The following is a 24,263-nucleotide window of genomic DNA, read 5'->3' as shown; positions in this document are numbered from 1 at the left end:
GAACCCCGGCCAACTCCGTCCAAACACCACCACCTGTTAGCTGTCTCACTCTGATTTCACATCCACTTCTCTTCCACAACCCTGTCATCCTTGACCTTCAGCACAAACTTTTAATGAAGGTTTATTCTGCGGGCTGAAGCCGTTGCCTCTGGTTTTCCTCACACGTTGTGGCTCATCCGTCAACCCCTTCGTGTACTTCCTCTCCTCTCATTACCTTCATCCTTCCATTCAACAAGCAAAACACACTCTATATTTGACTTGTTTTTTTATTTCTTGACATGCATAAAACAGTGAAGAAGCTGTAAGTTAGGCCCTGTCCCAATACTCCCCCTAGTCCTACTTTTCATCACTACCCCTAAATTTTGCGCGTTCCCGTGAGGGTAGTGGTGTCCCAATTCCTCTTTTCACCTAGTGGTAGTGTGCTTATTTAGGAGTAGTGGATATGAATCTGGCCCTACGGATCAAGGGATTTCAGATGCTGACTAGTTGACCGAGGGCCAGAAAAATTTCCCAGAATGCTTTTCGTCGTCATTTGCGGACTGAATAGAAAAAAAACATGGCGGACATTTCTTATTTTTTAGGGCATAAAATCAATATTTTGAGTTAGTTTCTGCATAAAAATGCGTTTTGATTACATTTCTAGCGAGAAATATATATTTTACTTTCATAATATTGACTCAGTGAATGTATATAATCACTCGTTGGCTTGTTGTTGCAAAGATCACGCCAGAATAAAGGCTGATTTATGGTTCCGCGTTACACCAACGCAGAGCCTACGGCGTAGGTTACGCGGCGACGCGCGCCGTACGCCGTACCCTACGCCGTAGGCTCTGCGTCGATTTAACGCGGAACCATAAATCAGCTCCCGAGCCGGAAGGCAGAAATCCTGAAATTTTCGGAGCAGGCGTAGCTACAACTGTTAGATTTCATCTATTAAACCAACATTTATCTTCCTAAATGATTTATTTCAGCCAGCGGTAATTCTCCACAGAGCTGCAGGTTTCTCCCCGGGACGACGGCGCAGGTCGACCCGGCCGTGAGCTGCTGCTGCTCCGAGCCGGCGGCTCTTCTCCCAAAACATTGGATCAAATTTCTTAACAGGCGTTATTTGGATAAACTGAGCCCAGGTTGGGGATCTTAACGGTTACTTTTACGCCTGAAAAGATATTAAAACTTAATAAAGTGGCATATTAACAGTGCTACAGCTGAAATTAAAACAGCTTTTGGCTCTCGGCTTCCTGATTTTAGGGGTAGTGCTGAAAAAAGGAGTAGTGGGAGTATTGGGACAGACCCCTGGGAAGATTTCAAGTGCCCTAAAATCTGTCCCTTCTTTTTTAGGGGTAGTGGTAGTGAGGGAGGGCTAGTGGAAGAAAGTAGGGGGTGTATTGGGATTGGCCCTAACTGTCTCAGTTGACGTCCCATGCTAGATGGGAGCAGATACAGCTCATTATTGATTTAAATTGCCTTTAAGAAGGAGACCCTGTGAGGCTGCAGACGAGTTCCAAACAAACATGTTGCTGGTGAGAAATCAATGAAGGAACTGGGATAATAAAACCCATCGCCAGGAGAGTGCTTATAAAGTGCCATTCTGTCTGAAGTTATCTTTGTGAATTCAGACTCTCCAAGGACTTGTATCTAATTAAATACATGCCAGGACCTGCCGCCTGGAACGCAGCAGCACATTAAGTTAAGCTAGACAAGGGTCTGCCTCATCACTATGTGCAATACATGGCAGGCATCGCCGATGGTGTCACACATTATCCCACGGTGGCAAAGTAATCAAGACTTTCAATTACTAGAAAGAGAGCTTACACTTCACCAGAGAACACTCAGCTGAAAATTCCCTATTAATATGGATGTGGTCCTAAAGTGCAACTTCCTGATCTGCGTGTGTGTATTTTTCTTTATGCCATTTCATTAGGACATGCGCTGGTATAATCACTGATCTTTTTGTTACACAAAAACGTCATCAATGGGAATTTATCCTTCTTTCTTTCTTTCTTTCTTTCTTTCTTTCTTTCTTTCTTTCTTTCTTTCTTTCTTTCTTTCTTTCTTTCTTTCTTTCTTTCTTTCTTTCTTTCTTTCTTTCTTTCTTTCTTTCTTTCTTTCTTTCTTTCTTCCTTCCTTCCTTCCTTCCTTCCTGGCTCATTTCTTTCTTTCTTTCTTTCTTCCTTCCTTCCTTCCTGGCTCATTTCTTTCTTTCTTTCTTTCTTTCTTTCTTTCTTTCTTTCTTTCTTTCTTTCTTTCTTTCTTTCTTTCTTTCTTTCTTTCTTTCTTTCTGTCTTTCTTTCTGTCTTTCCTTCCTTCTGGCTCATCAACAAACATCATCAACAGGAATTTATCGTTTTTACCGCGAGATACAAATTCTTACCGTGTGGAATTTTTTTGACGGTAAATCGTGAACGGTAAAATTTCGCCCATTCCTAGTGTGTACTAAAGTCCATTTCTAATGAGGTAAGGCCTGGCCCCAGTTAGGACAAGGTGGTAAAGTGTGAATTAAGTTTGGTGTACACTGGTATTGGTGATGGTAGACTATTCCACCAGCACCTACTCGGCTTTACTCCACTCAGCTCGCTCCACTCAACTTGGCCTGGTTTCTACAGTAGGAGGTTGGAGAGAAGCTGCTGTGACGTATTTGATTGTGTGATCTAAACGAAGAAGACAACACGACTAAAGATGGGGGGAGATGATAAATGTGCTGCTGGATCTGTGGCTTGTGTTGATATCAAGTTAAAAAATGAGAAAAGTCAGCTGGAGCCGTGAGCAGCTATGAAGAGACAGAGCTCCTGGTGGATCTGGTCGTTCCTTATCGCCCGTCTAGATCCCTTTTTAATTCTCTCCTCAGCCACCAGGTTTATGAACATCAGTTGGATCACCAAACACACTTTTGCTGCTGTTGCCTGTCGAATAAAATGAACAAGAATCCATCAAAGTCTCTCTTTCGTGTCAGGGTTTGACATTTCCCCCAGTTTTTGAGTTTCAGTTCTGCCCCTCCTGTGTCCCATCTGCCCTGATTGTCTGCACCTGTGTCTCGTTATCCCCTGTGTATATCTGGTCTTGTCTTTCCCCTTCTCCCTGTCGGTCCGTACTGTTTGCTCCCTCCATGTCTCCTCTGGTTTTTTGGATTCCCGTTTTTGTTCAGCCTTTGATCTTGCTCTGCAGCGCTTTTGATTTTGGTTTTTTGCTCAAATAAATCCTGTTTTGCCGACTCCTGCCTCCTGCTCTCCTGCATTTGGGTCCTCAACAAACACCAACCGTGACAGTTTTTAGTTAATTTCTACAGAAGAATATTTATATTATTATTCTTTTATATTTATTTTCAAAACAAAATTTTTTCTGGGGACCCCCTGGCCCAAGGCTGGGGGCATCTTAAGACCTCACTTATATTTTTTTGTTCAAAGATATAAAACAAAGTTGATGCTAATCGACCTGTTTGTTCTCCTTTTTTCCAAATGAGAATCGATAAAGAATCGAATCGTTAAACAGAATCGAAAATGGAATCGGAATAGGAAAAACCTTATCAATTCCCATCCCTAATAATCTGGTGTTCATGGTGGATCTTTGTTGAATGAGTAGATACGAAGAGCTTTCCTTCATGTTCCCTGAGTTGCTGATGTGCAGTTTTGCAACGCGGCCAGGATTCTGGTCCTGCTGTTAGCAACAGCTGTCAGGTGGGGGTGTGGCTACGCCTGCAAGCAGCACTCGAGTTGTAAAAAACAATCAGGGGGGATGGTGGATTTTATCATATGGGGACATTTGTGCTGATTACAAATAATATAATATATTACAAATAATAGCAGTGACCAAAACACCTGCAGAAATACTGCAGGAATGACATAGCAGCAGTTAAATGCAGCCTTCTGTAAGCTTTAAATATCCACTGGGCTTACATCAAATACATCAAAACACAACAATTTTCACCTGTTTCAAGTAGATTTTCACTTGAAATAAGTAGAAAAATCTGCCAGTGGAACAAGATTTTTTTTGCTTGTAATAAGAAGATAAATCTTGTCCCACTGGCCGATTTTTCTACTTATTTCAAGTGAAAATTTACTTGAAACAGGTAAAAATTGTCACATTTTTCTGGTGTTATTTTTCTGGTGATGACTCTAAATGTTGAAATAGCAGTAAAACCACATTCATTGATGAAATGACATAAGGGATGGAACGGAGGGATGGCAGTTTTACAGGGGGGATGATTTGGACCGTTTTTATTTCAGGGGGGGATGATTTGGACCGTTTTTATTTCAGGGGGGATGATTTGGACCGTTTTTATTTCAGGGGGGATGATTTGGACCGTTTTTATTTCAGGGGGGATGATTTGGACCGTTTTTATTTCAGGGGGGATGATTTGGACCGTTTTTATTTCAGGGGGGGATGCCATCCCCCCTCATCCCCCCTCAACTCCAGTACTGACTACAAGTATGTTTTAGTGGAGAACCCAAGGTTTACAAGTAGCATGCCATCATTCATCTGTCAGTGGTTTTAATGGCTGACTGGAAGTTTTTATTACATTTAACTAAAGCATACTTTCAGACCTGAAAAGGCATCGTGGAGATAATTTATACCTTATATTAATACTTAGATTTTAATTATGCCTCGTAATCTTATTTTATTCATTTATCTTTTCTATTTAGATTATTATTATGATTTCTGTTACGAGCTTGTTTTCATTTTGTTAATGTGTTTCTTTTCTTTTTAATGTCCTTGCCCTTGTCTTGTTTTGCGTTGTGCTGCCAAATGGGGTTTCTGTATTGTGGTGTATTATCTGAAAATCTAATAAAGACATGTTTTTAAAAAAAAAGCATACTTTCTCCTAATAATTACAATACAAAACTGAATAAAATATATTTAACCTACAAAAGCTGATCATGTGACATGAGGACATATTTCATAGAAGATTTGCAATTTGCTTTACTACTTTGCTTGGATGTATTTATAACTAAGACAAAACTAGTAAAACCTTTATCATCAGCTCAACAAACAGAATGCTTAAATAATAAATAATTAGGGCCTGAGCACTTACAGTGCAACGCCCTATTTTAATCTGTAGGAATTTTTATTTTTCCTTCTTCTGACGAAAGGAGGGTCTTTTTTCCCCCTAAACGTGCCCCAAAAGTCACCAAATTTTGCACCATGTCAGGCTGGTGAAAAATGTGATATTTAATGGTTTGCATTAATGGGCGTGGCCTAACGGCCTAATGGCCTAACGGCGCCCCCTAGAAAACTTTTCTCTGCCATAACTTTTGAACAGGTTGTGATAAAGACATGTGGGTGGTGTCATCGGACTCTGTATTGAGTCCTTGAGCTTCATTGGCCTGAGTTAGCCACGCCCCTTCTTCTGATTCGTTGTCCCTATTTTCTGCCATAACTTTTGAATGGTTTGACATAAAGAGTGGTGGGTGGTAGGGATGGGCGGTATGGACTAAAACATGTGTCACGATCATTTCTGGCATTTATCCCGAACGATAAAAAAAAATACCAATACAAAGACGTCATTAACGGGAATTTATCTTTCTTTCTTTCTTTCTTTCTTTCTTTCTTTCTTTCTTTCTTTCTTTCTTTCTTTCTTTCTTTCTTTCTTTCTTTCTTTCTTTCTTTCTTTCTTTCTTTCTTTCTTTCTTTCTTTCTTGGCTCATTTCTTTCTTTTTTTTCTTTCTTTTTAAGTTCATTTCTTTCTTTCTTTCTTTCTTTTTAGACTCATTTCTTTCTTTCTTTCTTTCTTTCTTTCTTTCTTTCTTTCTTGGCTCATTTCTTTCTTTTTTTCTTTCTTTTTAGGCTCCTTTCTTTCTTTCTTTCTTTTTAGGCTCATTTCTTTCTTTCTTTCTTTCTTTCTTTCTTTCTTTCTTTCTTTCTTTCTTTCTAGGCTCTTTTCTTTCTTTCCTTCCTTCCTTCCTTCCTTCCTTCCTTCCTTCCTTCCTTCCTCATTTTCTCCCCTTCCTCAAGCCTCAAGCCCCACAATACGGTTTGACGTACATGAACGAAAATCGGTACACACCTGTATCATGTCGCAACTTAAAGAAAAGTCTCTTGGCGCCATGGCCGAAACCGAACAGGAAGTCGGTCGCACATTTTGAATTAATCGTGTCATTTTGGCGAAATTTATGCCATTCCTTCGGCAATTAATACGGACCGAACCGTAACGTGCACCCAGGTGTGTTATACATCAAAATGTGCGTCGCCATCCTGTGACAACACGCATTACTTTTCTCTTTCAAAAGTGTTACCGTGGCGACGCTAGACGCCAAAAAGCGTGCCCCCCCTTCATCTGATTGGTCCATATTTGATAGTTCTCCAAAAGTCACCAAATTTTGCACGCAAGCCAGGCCTGGTGATAAATTTGATATTTCATGGTTTACATTAATGGGCGTGGCCTAACGGCTCAACAGCGCCCCCTAGAATACTTTTCTCTGCCATAACTTTTGAATGGTGTGACATAGACTCGTGGGTGGTGTCATCGGAGTCTGTAATGAGTGCTTGACCATAATTGGTGAAAATTAGCCCCGCCCCTTCTTCTGATTGGTCAATATTTCATAGTTCCTATTTTCTGCTATAACTTTTGAATGGTTTGACATAGAGAGTCGTGGGTGGTGTCATTTCTGATATGTTTATGGGGGGCGGTGGACGTGAGTGCGAGGGCCCGTTCATCGCTGCTTGCAGCTTTAATTGAGTTTGAATTTGTTTGTGTATAAGAAAACCTTCACCATAATAGCAATAAGATATATTTCTCTATTGGGAAGATCATTTTGATGCTACAAGAAGATATTTTGATGATATTTTCCCTGCATAATGAGTAAGATGCTTTCATCTTTAATATGGCATATTTTCCCTTTGATCATAAGACGCTGTCAGAACAGCACATGATGAACAAGACATTTGACTTTTTCTCCAGTGATTTCGTATCAAGACAACATGCTATTATTTTTTTAAATCAACATTGTTTTCAATGATGAGAAAGGCTCCTATAATAAAAGACAGCCTTGCTCCCTGGCTGTGATCCACTGTCATCCCAGTGGAAGAGGCCCAGTAGATTTAAAAAACACAAACAGAAAAAAGAGTTTCCAGTAATATTTCCACTAACTCCTCCTTCTTCAGAGGGCCTGCTTTCCTCAAAAGTGTCTCTGTTTCTCTGACCTACATTCACTGTTCCAAACTCAAGACTCCACTGCTGGGTTAAAATAAATCTGGGCGATGTTACTGGTTACACATTTAGACTCCCTGCACCAGACCGGGGGAGCCCTCGTCACTCATCTCTATTCATCTCTATTCATTTCTGTCTCCTCCGTTCATCATTCATCACTGCCTGCGTGGCTCATCTACATCATCATTGTCTCTGGGCTTCTTGTTTTCCTGTCACTCAGCCAAGTGTCTGTTCATTCTCTCAACAAGTCATCAGTCTGTTTCCAAGCAACTGAAATCCATTATACTTGTGCTGGCTTAGACTGAACTACTAACATGTATCTTAATGCGCTACTCAAATCAAAGCACCTCCAAACCGCTCATCACCTCCGATGTCACAGACCTGCGCTTCCCACAGTCTCTTTAAACAGACTGGCTGTCACAAGAAAACAGTGCATGTTTGTATCAAACTGCCTTGTGTTAGCGATAAAAACAACCGCAGGCTACAGCAGAAACTTCACTCGGGCAACACAAAGCGTTTTGGTGCGTAAAAAGGGAAGAGGATGCAAAAGCTCAAGCTGGACATGAACGATCTCTGATCCCTCAGACGGCACCGCATCAAGAACCGCAAAATATCAACAGCTGCTAAAACCCCACGGGAAAGGGATTATTGTGACTGTGTTTCCATGCAGTCAATAATCATTTTAAAACCCGAATATCAAATCAAACTTTATTTATATAGCACTTTTCCTACAAATAATGAAACACAAAGTGCTTAACAGAAAAAAAAACAAGAAAAAACAAATAAACATAAAACTTATTAATGCCCCCCCCCCCCCCCTCCCCGCAGACAAAAGCACACTACAATTCACCTAAATTCCTAAATTACACACACAGACACGCACGCAGACACATGGTGTAGACATGGCTAGGCACAGAGGATCCAGGTGACGAAACGGTAACAGGGAGCCGTCCACGCCAGGAGGTCTCATAGCCCGCAGCTACAAGGGGGGGGGGGGCCCACAGAGACCATCCCGGCCCGGACGGATAGAGGAGTCCACACCACAGCGGTGAAGCCGTGGTGCAGAGCTCCACAACCATCCAGGCCAGAACCACCCCCAGGACGACCCCCTGCAGGCCAGAGTCACTCCCAGCATGGAGGCTCCCTATGAGGAAACACTGGAGATAAAAGCTACAAGAAAACAGGATAAAATACACTAAAGGAGTTTATAAAAAACATAAAACATACAAACATAAAATCCTAAAAGTATGTCTAGAAAGTAAGACATTAAAAACTAAAATAATAAAACAGTAAAATGTATAAAATAGACCATAAATAACAACTAAAATATTTAGATAAAACATTGAGATTAAACAAAAATAAAATACGATAAGAAAGGATAAACTAAATATAAAACAGAGCAGTAAGATTCAATAAAAATAAGGGTGAGCATAAGAAATGTAAAAGAGTTAAATGAGTCAGTTAAAAGCCTGATTAAAGAGATGGGTCTTGAGCCTCTTTTTAAAAACATCAACAGTCTCTGCGGCCCTGAGGTTCTCCGGGAGGCTAATATTGCCAATAAGAATATTGGCAATTAACCCGAATTTGCACGGCCATGCGTGAGAAAGTGAGCAACCCCTCCTCTTCTCACCGTCACCGGACTTTTTTAATGTGTGTGGCAGAGTGGAGGATTGGGCGTGGTCTGCGGGGGAGCAGCACACAGGTGTGCCTGGTTCTACTGATTGGGCACACCTGTGCCCAATCAACCTCCCCACCCTGCCTGGCTTCATAACCAGCAGGTGCATACCAGAAAGTGGGGTGCTGAGTGGAGGTAGCTTGCTGAGAGGCTATCCTCAATGTGCCATTTTTTAGAATATTGATTTTGCCTTTGCCTGTATGTCTTTGTGCTTTTTTGGCATACAATAAAAAGCCTTATTTTTTGGCATTCCACGCTCTGCGGGGTCTCTCCTTCACACCTCACCACCCAGCTCCAGTTTGCCTTATCCCCTTGTACGTTGGGAGGCCGCTCTGGTGCCTCACACCATGTAAACACCAATAACCCCTTTGAATAACCCCAATTTGCTCATATTGAGGTTTTTAAAAACCCTAATATGACCCCTGGGTTACTCCTTTTAAAACCTGAATATTGGGTCATGTAAACGCCAAACGGAATATCCACATCAAACGGAACAGGAATTAGTTTTAAATAAAAGGAAAATGAAATACTCAAAAAATATCCCCTTCTCCTAAGTCCAGGCGCCTTTTTTGCAAGCTGCTATCCAGCGTGTATTTGAGACTCGACGTACTTCGATGGTAATTCATTTCAAATCGACAGTGAACTTTCCATTTTTTATTTATATAGCATTAACTTGTTGATGTGCCTGTTTGTTCCTACCAGGTTAATAGATACCACCTGAATTGATCATGTGACTGCTTACCTGAGCTAATCATGTGACTTCTCACCTGAGTTTAAAGAGCTGCCTGAAGGAGACCCCTCTGTCTTTGCTATCTGCCTTGAGGAAGGCCTACATGGCCGAAACATGTTGGCATTTTAACTTTTTCTAGGCATTTTAACTTTCTGCAAGCCATGATTTAATAAAGGCCTTTTATATTTTTCCAACTTCTTGAGTGCCTCGGCTTTTTCTTGTTTTTGAGCATTAACTTGCTGTTCAAAAGTCCCTTTTCATTCTCCATCTTTCCTCACTTTTCTTCTTTTTTTTTATCCTGCGCGTTAATCGTGCGTTAACTTTGACAGCCCTAATATACACACACGCATAAATATATATCTATATATCTATAAATATATATATATATATATATATATATATATATATATATATATATATTTTATATATATATATATATAGAGAGAGATAGATAGATAGATAGATAGATAGATAGATAGATAGATAGATAGATAGATAGATAGATAGATAGTTCCTCACTAATTGATATAAACTAATTTGGCCACAGACTTGAACCACGAGAACACCCTATGGGGTAATTTACAACTTAGTGACATTCAGGCCAAATGCCCGATAACGGCATTTGGCCACAGATCACATCTGACTGTAAATTGCCTTTTGTCTCTCACCTTTGGTTTGTTTATTCCTGCCTTTTTGTGCTTTGAACTTACTGTATAAAAGTCATGATTCCAACCACTCTGGGTCAGCACACCAACCCAGACACGCTCTGTGTAGGTCTGCTCACCACCGGCTACTGAATAAAACTCACTACACCACAGCGGACTTCTCAACTGGATTTGATAATATTCTTCGACAGTATTTAAGAGCTTCTTTTTTTATAAACAGGAGCTATATGCTCTGGACCAAAGTTGAAAAGCACCGCTGGCAACATCAAGACCAAAGGCCAGGCGCTGTAATAGCATGGGTTCGTGTATGTGCCCTTGACAAAGATTATTTTCGTTCTTTGACAGCAGCTTTGATCGACACCGCAGTTGTGTTCCCTGTCACAATCCAACTCCCATGATGCACTATAGCAGAATCTTCTGGACGTCATCCAACTAATACATACTTAAAAACGTTTAACAAGTCACCAACCATTTATGGCAACAGAACTCCTGCGTGCTTATACTAAGTAGTCTCAGCATGTTTTGGGCTGATGACCACTTAAAGGAGCTGTATGTAAGAGCAATATTAAAACGAATCATAAAATGACCCCGATATGTCAACAGACATTTAAAAATCATGTTAATTTCAAATACTTATGTCACTGACAACAGCACTCAAGCCAGGATATTCCAGTTTAAAAAGAGGAGTTGCAGCCCTCAACTGATGTTTATGTTGAAGCTCCACCCTCCACCTATCTCCCAATCACCAAGTCAGTATTGTTTCTGAAGCTCCACCCTCCACCTATCTCCCAATCACCAAGTCAGTATTGTTTCTGAAGCTCCACCCTCCACCTATCTCCCAATCACCAAGTCAGTATTGTTTCTGAAGCTCCACCCTCCACCTATCTCACAATCACCAAGTCAGTATTGTTTCTGAAGCTCCACCCTCCACCTATCTCACAATCACCAAGTCAGTATTGTTTCTGAAGCTCCACCCTCCACCTATCTCCCAATCACCAAGTCAGTATTGTTTCTGAAGCTCCACCCTCCACCTATCTCCCAATCACCAAGTCAGTATTGTTTCTGAAGCTCCACCCTCCACCTATCTCCCAATTACCAAGTCAGTATTGTTTCTGAAGCTCCACCCTCCACCTATCTCCCAATCACCAAGTCAGTATTGTTTCGGCATCTGGGTTGCCAGCTCGGCTCTAATTATGGCAGCCATGGCAGCCTATGTTCCTGCTGCATTCTGCAGCCTACCTGGCAACCTCTGGTCGGGGGGAGGAGTGGGAGGGTACACGCCGCTCAACAATATTTTGAAAGTGACTGCAGTACCAGTTTTGGCCATTTCTTACAGATGGCTCCTTTAAGAAATGTCAAAGCTATGAAGACAGTAAAGGTAAAGGAATACTCACTGATTACGTTGCACTTGTAGCACCATTTGGACGTCGTTGGATGACACCAATATTTCCCCGCTGACTGGATGCTCATCCTGTTGTGGTAAGAAGAAAAGACTCAGTCAAGTGTTGCAGTGGAAGCACTCAGCAGGAGGACTCACGGGACTTACCCGAGCGTTCATGCAGCAGCAAATACAGTTAAAGAGGCCCAATGAAATTTGCAGATTTTCACATCAAAAACCCGGAGTAATAAATATGAATTTTCGAAGATTTTCAAAGCTGGAAAATTCTTCCTAGGAATTAACTGGAGTATACTTGCCAACTTTACGTTTATCCTATAACATAATTTGGTTGAAAGATGATTTTGCTGAAAACTATCAGATGCAATGCAAATTCGGTAGAATTCTATCTCGTTTATTCTTCGGTCATAGTTTCCAAAGGTTTGAAGGTCACAAGAATGATTAAAGGGAATGTACGATGACAAAATGTATTTTCTGTGTTTGAAATCATTTACTTGGTGTTTGAAGTGAATACAAAAGTCTCCAACATAACTCAGACTGATGTGATTTTTTTCTGAGAAGTTCTCATTCAGTGAGTGTTTCAGATCTGTGGGGACGGTGTCATCACAGTAGAAATATTCAACCTCCATCCTTTATCTCCATTCAACATCATGCTGCCTTTGTTGTACAGTACCTTACAAAGGGGTAACGCAAAACTTTTCCCAAAAATATCATCATAATACTCCCCTTTCAAGATTCAATGCTGTTTAATTAGTGCCACGGCTGCGCCACGTGGCACTCCTCCTCCATTGAGATGCGCAAGCTCAATGGAGGAGGAGTGCCTCGTGCGCAGCACGAGGCACTCATACTATTGCTCAGGCTTATTAGTGCCACGGCTGCGCCACGTGGCACGCCTCCTCCATTGAGCTGCGCAAGCTCAATGGAGGAGGAGTGCCTCGTGCGCAGCACGAGGCACTCATACTATTGCTCAGGCTTATTAGTGCCACGGCTGCGCCACGTGGCACGCCTCCTCCATTGAGCTGCGCAAGCTCAATGGAGGAGGAGTGCCTCGTGCGCAGCACGAGGCACTCATACTATTGCTCAGGCTTATTTAGTGCCACGGCTGCGCCACGTGGCACGCCTCCTCCATTGAGCTGCGCAAGCTCAATGGAGGAGGAGTGCCTCGTGCGCAGCACGAGGCACTCATACTATTGCTCAGGCTTATTATTAGTGCCACGGCTGCGCCACGTGGCACGCCTCCTCCATTGAGCTGCGCAAGCTCAATGGAGGAGGAGTGCCTCGTGCGCAGCACGAGGCACTCATACTATTGCTCAGGCTTATTATTATTTATATATTCTTCCGTAAAAACTTTGTCCGGCTACTCCTCCTACAGCTTTGAGAAAACGCGAAAAGTAAAAACGTAGAAACGTGCGCCTTAATCGGGAATCGATGGGTATGACTTTTATTAGCGATTGGCGTGCACGTTTTTGCGCAACGTGCACAAACGTGCGCTTTTTGCCCCATCCGGAACGCATTGCGTGAAGTTTGGGGCCTCACCACTCGCACACCGTTACTCGAAAAATTATGAACCGATTTAGAAAGTTGTAGGCCCTGAATTTAACTACAGTCCTGTGGATTTTCAGAACGATGGCACGAATAGTTTTTGCACGAAGTGCAAAAACATTTCCAAATTTCCAAACTAATGGGGAAGATTTTCCCATGCATTTCAATGGCGCCATTATAAGCGGATGGGAAAATGTTGAGAAAAAAAAGACAAAATTCACCTTTTTTCCGAGTCACGTATCTTTCTCATACTTGCACGTAGAAACGTCATTCAAACTTCAAAACGGAGGAAAAGTTCTCTTCTCTCTCCAAACCCCGGACAGTTTTTTCCTAAAATGTACACTTTTCAAGATATGAGCCCTCAAGCGAGGACTGGAAATCACTTTTTTTCAAATCTAGAGCACGGGAGTCAGTTTGCTAGAGTGTAGTTACACTGAAAAAAAAACATGATTTCTTATTTGTAACTCGAGGTCACGGCCAAACCGTAAAAGGTAGACAGATAATTTTTGGTCAGAATATAGACATAGGTGTTGTGATTTATAAAATGTGACTATGACAGGCGTGGTGTGCACAAAATTTTAACGGGGGAGCCAACAGACACGCCAGTTCCTGTCTCTCTCTTCATTGACTCCCATGTTAAATGAAGTTTTCTTAAAAAAAATCTCATTTTTGTTTTCGAATTGCCGTTACTAACACATTTTAAGGAATATCTGTATGAAAATAACATTTAGATAATCTGGTAGGTTCTCTGTTTCTCAAAATGTTTTTGTTTTTCTGCTAAGAGCTACGGTTTGAGCGCAAAGTGGAGTGATTTCAGGTTTGTCACAACCAAAAATCCAGCTGAGTCATTCCTGCTCCCTCTGTATCAGGTTCTTGTTGCCCCTAGCAACCAGAGCTCAGCTGTTGACTGATTAGACTGACCCAGAACTGGTCACATGACTCACTCAGTACAGAATTCATAGTATAACCTGGAAAATGGAGAAATCTGAACCCTGACCTTTTAACCTTAGATGAACACACACACACACACACACACACACACACACACACACACACACACACACACGATAGGTGTTATTATGGGATGTCAGGTGTTTTTATAGGATGTTAGTGTTATTATGGGATGTCAGGTGTTTTTATAGGATGTTAGTGTTATTATGGGATGACAGGTGTTTTTATAGGATGTTAGTGTTATTATGGGATGGCAGGTGTTTTTATAGGATGTTAGTGTTATTATGGGATGTTAGTGTTATTATGGGATGGTAGGTGTTTATTATGGGATGGTAGTGTTATTGGTGTTAGCGGTCCCGTTAGCGGTTCTGTTAGCGGTCCTGTTAGCGATCCCGTTAGCGGTCCCGTTAGCGGTCCAGTTAGCGATCCCATTAGCGGTCCAGTTAGCGACCCCGTTAGCGGTCCCGTTAGCAATCCCGTTAGCGGTCCCGTTAGCGGTTGTTAGCGATCCCGTTAGCGATCCCGTTAGCGGCTTGGTTAGCGATCCCGTTAGCGGCTCGGTTAGCGGTCCCGTTAGCGGTTCAGTTAGCGGTCCAGTTAGCGATCCCATTAGCGGTCCAGTTAGCGACCCCGTTAGCGGTCCCGTTAGCAATCCCGTTAGCGGTCCCGTTAGCGGTTGTTAGCGATCCCGTTAGCGATCCCGTTAGCGGCTTGGTTAGCGATCCCGTTAGCGGCTCGGTTAGCGGTCCCGTTAGCGGTTCAGTTAGCGATTCCGTTAGCGATCCCGTTAGCGGTCCCGTTAGCGGTCCAGTTAGCGATCCCGTTAGCGGTCCAGTTAGCGACCCCGTTAGCGGTCCCGTTAGCGGTTCCGCTAGCGGTTGTTAGCGATCCCGTTAGCGGTCCCGTTAGCGGTTCAGTTAGCGATTCCGTTAGCGATCCCGTTAGCGGTCCCGTTAGCGGTCCAGTTAGCGATCCCGTTAGCGGTCCAGTTAGCGACCCCGTTAGCGGTCCCGTTAGCGGTTCCGCTAGCGGTTGTTAGCGGTCCCGTTAGCGATCCCATTAGCGGCTCGGTTAGCAATCCCGTTAGCGGCTCGGTTAGCGGTCCCGTTAGCGGTTCAGTTAGCGATTCCGTTAGCGATCCCGTTAGCGGTACCGTTAGCGGTCCAGTTAGCGATCCCGTTAGCGGTCCAGTTAGCGACCCCGTTAGCGGTCCCGTTAGCAATCCCATTAGCGGTCCCGTTAGCGGTTCCGCTAGCGGTTGTTAGCGATCCCGTTAGCGGTTCTGTTAGCGGTTCTGTTAGCGGTCCCGTTAGCGGTTCTGTTAGCGGTTGTTAGCGGTCCCGTTAGCGATCCCATTAGCGGCTCGGTTAGCGGTCCCGTTAGCGATCCCGTTAGCGATCCCGTTAGCGATCCCGTTAGCGATCCCGTTAGCGATCCCGTTAGCGGTCCCTTTAGCGGTTCCGTTAGCGATCCCATTAGCGGTCCCGTTAGCGGTTCCGTTAGCGGTTGTTAGCGGCTCGGTTAGCGATCCCATTAGCGGCTCGGTTAGCGGCCCCGTTAGCGGTCCCGTTAGCGATCCCGTTAGCGGTTCAGTTAGCGGTTCTATATTTTCTGTAATAACTTTTGAATGGTTTGACATAGAGAGTCATGGGTGGTGTCATTGGAATCTGTATCGAGTCCTTGACCTTCATGGGTGCAAATAAGCCCCGCGATCATCCGGCAGTAGTCCGTGGCACTTCAAAATTTCCCGGGAATTTTGTCTAGTTATTTATATATTCTTCCGTAAAAACTTTGTCCGGCTACTCCTCCTACAGCTTTGAGAAAACGCGAAAAGTAAAAACGTAGAAACGTGCGCCTTAATCGGGAATCGATGGGTATGACTTTTATTAGCGATTGGCGTGCACGTTTTTGCGCAACGTGCACAAACGTGCGCTTTTTGCCCCATCCGGAACGCATTGCGTGAAGTTTGGGGCCTCACCACTCGCACACCGTTACTCGAAAAATTCTGAACCGATTTAGAAAGTTGTAGGCCCTGAATTTAACTACAGTCCTGTGGATTTTCAGAACGATGGCACGAATAGTTTTTGCACGAAGTGCAAAAACATTTCCAAATTTCCAAACTAATGGGGAGATTTTCCCATGTATTTGTATGGGGCAGCATTTCACACTTTGGGTGGGAGGAGGTTAAAAAAAAAAAAAAATCACCTTTTTTCTGAGTCACGTATCTTTTACTTGCACGTAGAAACGTCATTCAAACTTCAAAACGGAGGAAAACTTCTCTTCTCTCTCCAAACCCGAAACAGTTTTTTCCTAAAATGTACACTTTTCAAGATATGAGCCCTCAAGCGAGGACTGGAAATCACTTTTTTTCAAATCTAGAGCACGGGAGTCAGTTTGCTAGAGTGTAGTTACACTGAAAAAAAAACATGATTTCTTATTTGTAACTCGAGGTCACGGCCAAACCGTAAAAGGTAGACAGATAATTTTTGGTCAGAATATAGACATAGGTGTTGTGATTTATAAAATGTGACTTTGACAGGCGTGGTGTGCACAAAATTTTAACGGGGGAGCCAACAGACACGCCAGTTCCTGTCTCTCTCTTCATTGACTCCCATGTTAAATGAAGTTTTCTTAAAAAAAATCTCATTTTTGTTTTCAAATTGCCGTTACTAACACATTTTAAGGAATATCTGTATGAAAATAACATTTAGATAATCTGGTAGGTTCTCTGTTTCTCAAAATGTTTTCGTTTTTCTGCTAAGAGCTACGGTTTGAGCGCAAAGTGGAGTGATTTCAGGTTTGTCACAACCAAAAATCCAGCTGAGTCATTCCCGCTCCCTCTGTATCAGGTTCTTGTTGCCCCTAGCAACCAGAGCTCAGCTGTTGACTGATTAGACTGACCCAGAACTGGTCACATGACTCACTCAGTACAGACTTCATAGTATAACCTGGAAAATGGAGAAATCTGAACCCTGACCTTTTAACCTTAGATGAACACACACACACACACACACACACACACACACACACACACACACACACACACACACACACACACACACACACACGATAGGTGTTATTATGGGATGTCAGGTGTTTTTATAGGATGTTAGTGTTATTATGGGATGTCAGGTGTTTTTATAGGATGTTAGTGTTATTATGGGATGACAGGTGTTTTTATAGGATGTTAGTGTTATTATGGGATGTCAGGTGTTTTTATAGGATGTTAGTGTTATTATGGGATGGCAGGTGTTTTTATAGGATGTTAGTGTTATTATGGGATGGCAGGTGTTTTTATAGGATGTTAGTGTTATTATGGGATGTTAGTGTTATTATGGGATGGTAGGTGTTTATTATGGGATGGTAGTGTTATTGGTGTTAGCGGTCCCGTTAGCGGTTCTGTTAGCGGTCCTGTTAGCGATCCCGTTAGCGGTCCCGTTAGCGGTCCAGTTAGCGATCCCGTTAGCGGTCCAGTTAGCGACCCCGTTAGCGGTCCCGTTAGCAATCCCGTTAGCGGTCCCGTTAGCGGTTGTTAGCGATCCCGTTAGCGATCCCGTTAGCGGCTTGGTTAGCGATCCCGTTAGCGGCTCGGTTAGCGGTCCCGTTAGCGGTTCAGTTAGCGATTCCGTTAGCGATCCCGTTAGCGGTCCCGTTAGCGGTCCCGTTAGCGGTCCAGTTAGCGATCCCGTTAGCGGTCCAGTTAGCGACCCCGTTAGCGGTCCCGTTAGCGGTTCCGCTAGCGGTTGTTAGCGATCCCGTTAGCGGTCCCGTTAGCGGTTCAGTTAGCGATTCCGTTAGCGATCCCGTTAGCGGTCCCGTTAGCGGTCCAGTTAGCGATCCCGTTAGCGGTCCAGTTAGCGACCCCGTTAGCGGTCCCGTTAGCGGTTCCGCTAGCGGTTGTTAGCGATCCCGTTAGCGGTCCCGTTAGCGGTTCTGTTAGCGGTTCTGTTAGCGGTCCTGTTAGCGGTTCCGTTAGCGGTTGTTAGCGGTCCCGTTAGCGATCCCATTAGCGGCTCGGTTAGCAATCCCGTTAGCGGCTCGGTTAGCGGTCCCGTTAGCGGTTCAGTTAGCGATTCCGTTAGCGATCCCGTTAGCGGTACCGTTAGCAGTCCAGTCAGCGATCCCGTTAGCGGTCCAGTTAGCGACCCCGTTAGCGGTCCCGTTAGCAATCCCATTAGCGGTCCCGTTAGCGGTTCCGCTAGCGGTTGTTAGCGATCCCGTTAGCGGTTCTGTTAGCGGTTCTGTTAGCGGTCCCGTTAGCGGTTCTGTTAGCGGTTGTTAGCGGTCCCGTTAGCGATCCCATTAGCGGCTCGGTTAGCGGTCCCGTTAGCGATCCCGTTAGCGATCCCGTTAGCGATCCCGTTAGCGGTCCCGTTAGCGATCCCGTTAGCGGTCCCGTTAGCGGTTCCGTTAGCGGTCCCGTTAGCGGTCCCGTTAGCGGTTCCGTTAGCGGTTGTTAGCGGCTCGGTTAGCGATCCCGTTAGCGGCTCGGTTAGCGGTCCCGTTAGCGGTCCCGTTAGCGATCCCGTTAGCGATCCCGTTAGCGGTTCAGTTAGCGGTTCTATATTTTCTGTAATAACTTTTGAATGGTTTGACATAGAGAATCATGGGTGGTGTCATTGGAATCTGTATCGAGTCCTTGACCTTCATGGGTGCAAATAAGCCCCGCGATCATCCGGCAGTAGTCCGTGGCACTTCAAAATTTCCCGGGAATTTTGTCTAGTATTTATTTATTCTTCCGTAAAAACTTTGTCCGGCTACTCCTCCTACAGCTTTGAGAAAACGCGAAAAGTAAAAACGTAGAAACGTGCGCCTTAATCGGGAATCGATGGGTATGACTTTTATTAGCGATTGGCGTGCACGTTTTTGCGCAACGTGCACAAACGTGCGCTTTTTGCCCCATCCGGAACGCATTGCGAGAAGTTTGGGGCCTCACCACTCGCACACCGTTACTCGAAAAATTCTGAACCGATTTAGAAAGTTGTAGACCCTGAATTTAACTACAGTCCTGTGGATTTTCAGAGCGATGGCACAAATAGTTTTTGCACGAAGTGCAAAAACATTTCCAAATTTCCAAACTAATGGGGAGACCATTTTGCCATGTATTCCTATGGCGCCATTCAAAGCGGATGGGAAAATGTCGAGAAAAAAGACAAAATTCACCTTTTTTCTGAGTCACGTATCTTTCTCATACTTGCACGTAGAAACGTCATTCAAACTTCAAAACGGAGGAAAACTTCTCTTCTCTCTCTAAACCCCGGACTGTTTTTTCCTAAAATGTACACTTTTCAAGATATGAGCCCTCAAGCGAGGTCTGGAAATCACTTTTTTTCAAATCTAGAGCACGGGAGTCAGTTTGCTAGAGTGTAGTTACACTGAAAAAAAAACATGATTTCTTATTTGTAACTCGAGGTCACGGCCAAACCGTAAAAGGTAGACAGATCATTTTTGGTCAGAATATAGACATAGGTGTTGTGATTCATAAAATGTGACTTTCACAGGCGTGGTGTGCACAAAATTTTAACGGTGGAGCCAACAGACACGCCAATTCCTGTCTGTCTCTTCATTGACTCCCATGTTAAATGAAGTTTTCTTAAAAAAAATCTCATTTTTGTTTTCGAATTGCCGTTACTAACACATTTTAAGGAATATCTGAATAAAATTAAGATTGTCAGAATCTTCCGGGTTCTGTCTCTCTCACGATGTCTTTGTTTTTCTGATAGGAGCTACAGTTTGATTACAAGGTGAAGTTATTTGAGGCTTGTCAAATCCAAAAAACTAGCTGAGTCATTCCAATACAATATACACTACCATACTTCCGGGTCATGTGACCCAGAACTGGTCACATGACACATCAATGCAGACTTCATAATACTTTACCTTGGATAATGGAGGAATCTGAACCCTGACCATACATGATCCCCATTTTATTTTTATAGGATGTTAGTGTTATTATGGGATGGCAGGTGTTTTTATAGGATGTTAGTGTTATTATGGGATGGCAGGTGTTTTTTTAAGGTTTTTAGCGTTATTATGGGATGGCAGGTGTTTTTATAGGATGTTAGTGTTATTATGGGATGGTAGGTGTTTATTATGGGATGGTAGTGTTATTGGTGTTAGCGGTCCCGTTAGCGGTTCTGTTAGCGGTCCTGTTAGCGATCCCGTTAGCGGTCCAGTTAGCGATCCCGTTAGCGGTCCAGTTAGCGACCCCGTTAGCAATCCCGTTAGCGGTCCCGTTAGCGGTTGTTAGCGATCCCGATAGCAATCCCGTTAGCGGCTCGGTTAGCGGTCCCGTTAGCGATCCCGTTAGCGGTCCCGTTAGCGGTCCCGTTAGCGGTTCCGTTAGCGATCCCGTTAGCGGTCCCGTTAGCGGTTCCGTTAGCGGTTGTTAGCGGCTCGGTTAGCGATTCCGTTAGCGGCTCGGTTAGCGGTCCCGTTAGCGATCCCGTTAGCGATCCCGTTAGCGGTTCAGTTAGCGGTTCTGTTAGCGGTCCTGTTAGCGGTTCCGTTAGCGGTTGTTAGCGGTCCCGTTAGCGACCCCATTAGCGGCTCCATTAGCGATCCCGTTAGCGATCCCGTTAGCGGTCCCGTTAGCGGCCCCGTTAGCGGTCCCGTTAGCGGTCCCGTTAGCGGTTCCGTTAGCGATCCCATTAGCGGTCCCGTTAGCGGTCCCGTTAGCGGTCCCGTTAGCGGTCCCGTTAGCGGTTGTTAGCGGCTCGGTTAGCGATTCCGTTAACGGCTCGGTTAGCGGTCCCGTTAGCGATCCCGTTAGCGATCCCGTTAGCGGTTCAGTTAGCGGTTCTGTTAGCGGTACTGTTAGCGGTTCCGTTAGCGGTTGTTAGCGGTCCCGTTAGCGACCCCATTAGCGGCTCCATTAGCGATCCCGTTAGCGATCCCGTTAGCGGTCCCGTTAGCGGTCCCGTTAGCGGTCCCGTTAGCGGTTCCGTTAGCGATCCCATTAGCGGTCCCGTTAGCGGTCCCGTTAGCGGTCCCGTTAGCGGTTGTTAGCGGCTCGGTTAGCGATTCCGTTAACGGCTCGGTTAGCGGTCCCGTTAGCGATCCCTTTAGCGATCCCGTTAGCGGTTCAGTTAGCGATCCCGTTAGAGGTTCCGTTAGCGGTTCTGTTAGCTATCCCGTTAGCGGTCCCGTTAGCGGTCTTGTTAGCGGTTCTATTAGCCTATTACATATTTTCTGTAATAACTTTTGAATGGTTTGACATAGAGAGTCATGGGTGGTGTCATTGGAATCTGTATCGAGTCCTTGACCTTCATGGGTGCAAATAAGCCCCGCGATCATCCGGCAGTAGTCCGTGGCACTTCAAAATTTCCCGGGAATTTTGTCTAGTTTATTTATTTATTCCATATTCTTCCGTATAAACTTCGTCCCGTAACTAGTCCCACAGCTTTAAGAAAACGCGAAAAGTAAAAACGTAGGAACGTGCGCCTTAATTGGGAATCGATGGGTATGACTTTTATTAGCAATTGGCGTGCACGTTTTTGCGCAACGTGCACAAACGTGCGCTTTTTGCCCCAACCGGAACGCATTGCGTGAACTTTGGGGCCTCACCACTCGCACACCGTTACTCGAAAAATTCTGAACCGATTTAGAAAGTTGTAGGCCCTGAATTTAACTACAGTCCTGTGGATTTTCAGAACGATGGCACGAATAGTTTTTGCACGAAGTGCAAAAACATTTCCAAATTTCCAAACTAATGGGGAGACCATTTTGCCATGTATTCCTATGGCGCCATTCAAAGCGGATGGGAAAATGTCGAGAAAAAAGACAAAATTCACCTTTTTTCATAGTCACGTATCTTTCTCATACTTGCACGTAGAAACGTCATTCAAACTTCAAAACGGAGGAAAACTTCTCTTCTCTCTCTAAACCCCGGACTGTTTTTCCCTAAAATGTACACTTTTCAAGATATGAGCCCTCAAGCGAGGACTGGAAATCACTTTTTTTCAAATCTAGAGCACGGGAGTCAGTTTGCTAGAGTGTAGTTACACTGAAAAAAAAAACATGATTTCTTATTTGTAACTCGAGGTCACGGCCAAACCGTAAAAGGTAGACAGATAATTTTTGGTCAGAATATAGACATAGGTGTTGTGATTTATAAAATGTGACTTTGACAGGCGTGGTGTGCACAAAATTTTAACGGGGGAGCCAACAGACACGCCAGTTCCTGTCTCTCTCTTCATTGACTCCCATGTTAAATGAAGTTTTCTTAAAAAAAATCTCATTTTTGTTTTCGAATTGCCGTTACTAACACATTTTAAGGAATATCTGTATGAAAATAACATTTAGATAATCTGGTAGGTTCTCTGTTTCTCAAAATGTTTTCGTTTTTCTGCTAAGAGCTACGGTTTGAGCGCAAAGTGGAGTGATTTCAGGTTTGTCACAACCAAAAATCCAGCTGAGTCATTCCCGCTCCCTCTGTATCAGGTTCTTGTTGCCCCTAGCAACCAGAGCTCAGCTGTTGACTGATTAGACTGACCCAGAACTGGTCACATGACTCACTCAGTACAGAATTCATAGTATAACCTGGAAAATGGAGAAATCTGAACCCTGACCTTTTAACCTTAGATGAACACACACACACACACACACACACACACACACACACACACACACACACACACACACACACACACACACACACACACACGATAGGTGTTATTATGGGATGTCAGGTGTTTTTATAGGATGTTAGTGTTATTATGGGATGTCAGGTGTTTTTATAGGATGTTAGTGTTATTATGGGATGACAGGTGTTTTTATAGGATGTTAGTGTTATTATGGGATGTCAGGTGTTTTTATAGGATGTTAGTGTTATTATGGGATGGCAGGTGTTTTTATAGGATGTTAGTGTTATTATGGGATGTTAGTGTTATTATGGGATGGTAGGTGTTTATTATGGGATGGTAGTGTTATTGGTGTTAGCGGTCCCGTTAGCGGTTCTGTTAGCGGTCCTGTTAGCGATCCCGTTAGCGGTCCCGTTAGCGGTCCAGTTAGCGATCCCGTTAGCGGTCCAGTTAGCGACCCCGTTAGCGGTCCCGTTAGCAATCCCGTTAGCGGTCCCGTTAGCGGTTGTTAGCGATCCCGTTAGCGATCCCGTTAGCGGCTTGGTTAGCGATCCCGTTAGCGGCTCGGTTAGCAGTCCCGTTAGCGGTTCAGTTAGCGATTCCGTTAGCGATCCCGTTAGCGGTCCGGTTAGCGACCCCGTTAGCGGTCCCGTTAGCGGTTCCGCTAGCGGTTGTTAGCGATCCCGTTAGCGGTTCCGTTAGCGGTTCAGTTAGCGATTCCGTTAGCGATCCCGTTAGCGGTCCCGTTAGCGGTCCAGTTAGCGATCCCGTTAGCGGTCCAGTTAGCGAGCCCGTTAGCGGTCCCGTTAGCGGTTCCGCTAGCGGTTGTTAGCGATCCCGTTAGCGGTTCCGTTAGCGGTTCAGTTAGCGATTCCGTTAGCGATCCCGTTAGCGGTCCCGTTAGCGGTCCTGTTAGCGATCCCGTTAGCGGTCCAGTTAGCGACCCCGTTAGCGGTCCCGTTAGCAGTTCCGCTAGCGGTTGTTAGCGATCCTGTTAGCGGTCCCGTTAGCGGTTCTGTTAGCGGTTCTGTTAGCGGTCCTGTTAGCGGTTCCGTTAGCGGTTGTTAGCGGTCCCGTTAGCGATCCCATTAGCGGCTCTGTTAGCAATCCCGTTAGCGGCTCGGTTAGCGGTCCCGTTAGCGGGTCAGTTAGCGATTCCGTTAGCGATCCCGTTAGCGGTACCGTTAGCGGTCCAGTTAGCGATCCCGTTAGCGGTCCAGTTAGCGACCCCGTTAGCGGTCCCGTTAGCAATCCCATTAGCGGTCCCTTTAGCGGTTCCGCTAGCGGTTGTTAGCGATCCCGTTAGCGGTTCTGTTAGCGGTTCTGTTAGCGGTCCCGTTAGCGGTTCTGTTAGCGGTTGTTAGCGGTCCCGTTAGCGATCCCATTAGCGGCTCGGTTAGCGGTTCCGTTAGCGATCCCGTTAGCGATCCCGTTAGCGATCCCGTTAGCGATCCCGTTAGCGGTCCCGTTAGCGGTTCCGTTAGCGGTTCCGTTAGCGATCCCATTAGCGGTCCCGTTAGCGGTTCCGTTAGCGGTTGTTAGCGGCTCGGTTAGCGATCCCGTTAGCGGCTCGGTTAGCGG

General features: G+C 44.6%; 1 protein-coding gene across 1 annotated transcript in view; it reads right to left on the bottom strand.

Annotated features, from left to right (window-relative positions):
* Positions 1-24,263, bottom strand: part of LOC133420881 (disintegrin and metalloproteinase domain-containing protein 19-like) — a 203,996-nt gene that overhangs the window by 115,035 nt on the left and 64,698 nt on the right. Inside the window, 1 exon segment of the mRNA XM_061710762.1 lies at positions 11,606-11,682. Coding sequence (XP_061566746.1) covers positions 11,606-11,682 — 77 coding nt within the window.

The sequence above is a fragment of the Cololabis saira genome, chromosome 20 (assembly GCF_033807715.1).
Source record: "Cololabis saira isolate AMF1-May2022 chromosome 20, fColSai1.1, whole genome shotgun sequence".
NCBI classification, from domain to species: domain Eukaryota; kingdom Metazoa; phylum Chordata; class Actinopteri; order Beloniformes; family Belonidae; genus Cololabis; species Cololabis saira.
The sequence above is the reverse complement of the archived record's forward strand: the minus strand, read 5'-3'. Positions and strand labels throughout refer to the sequence as shown.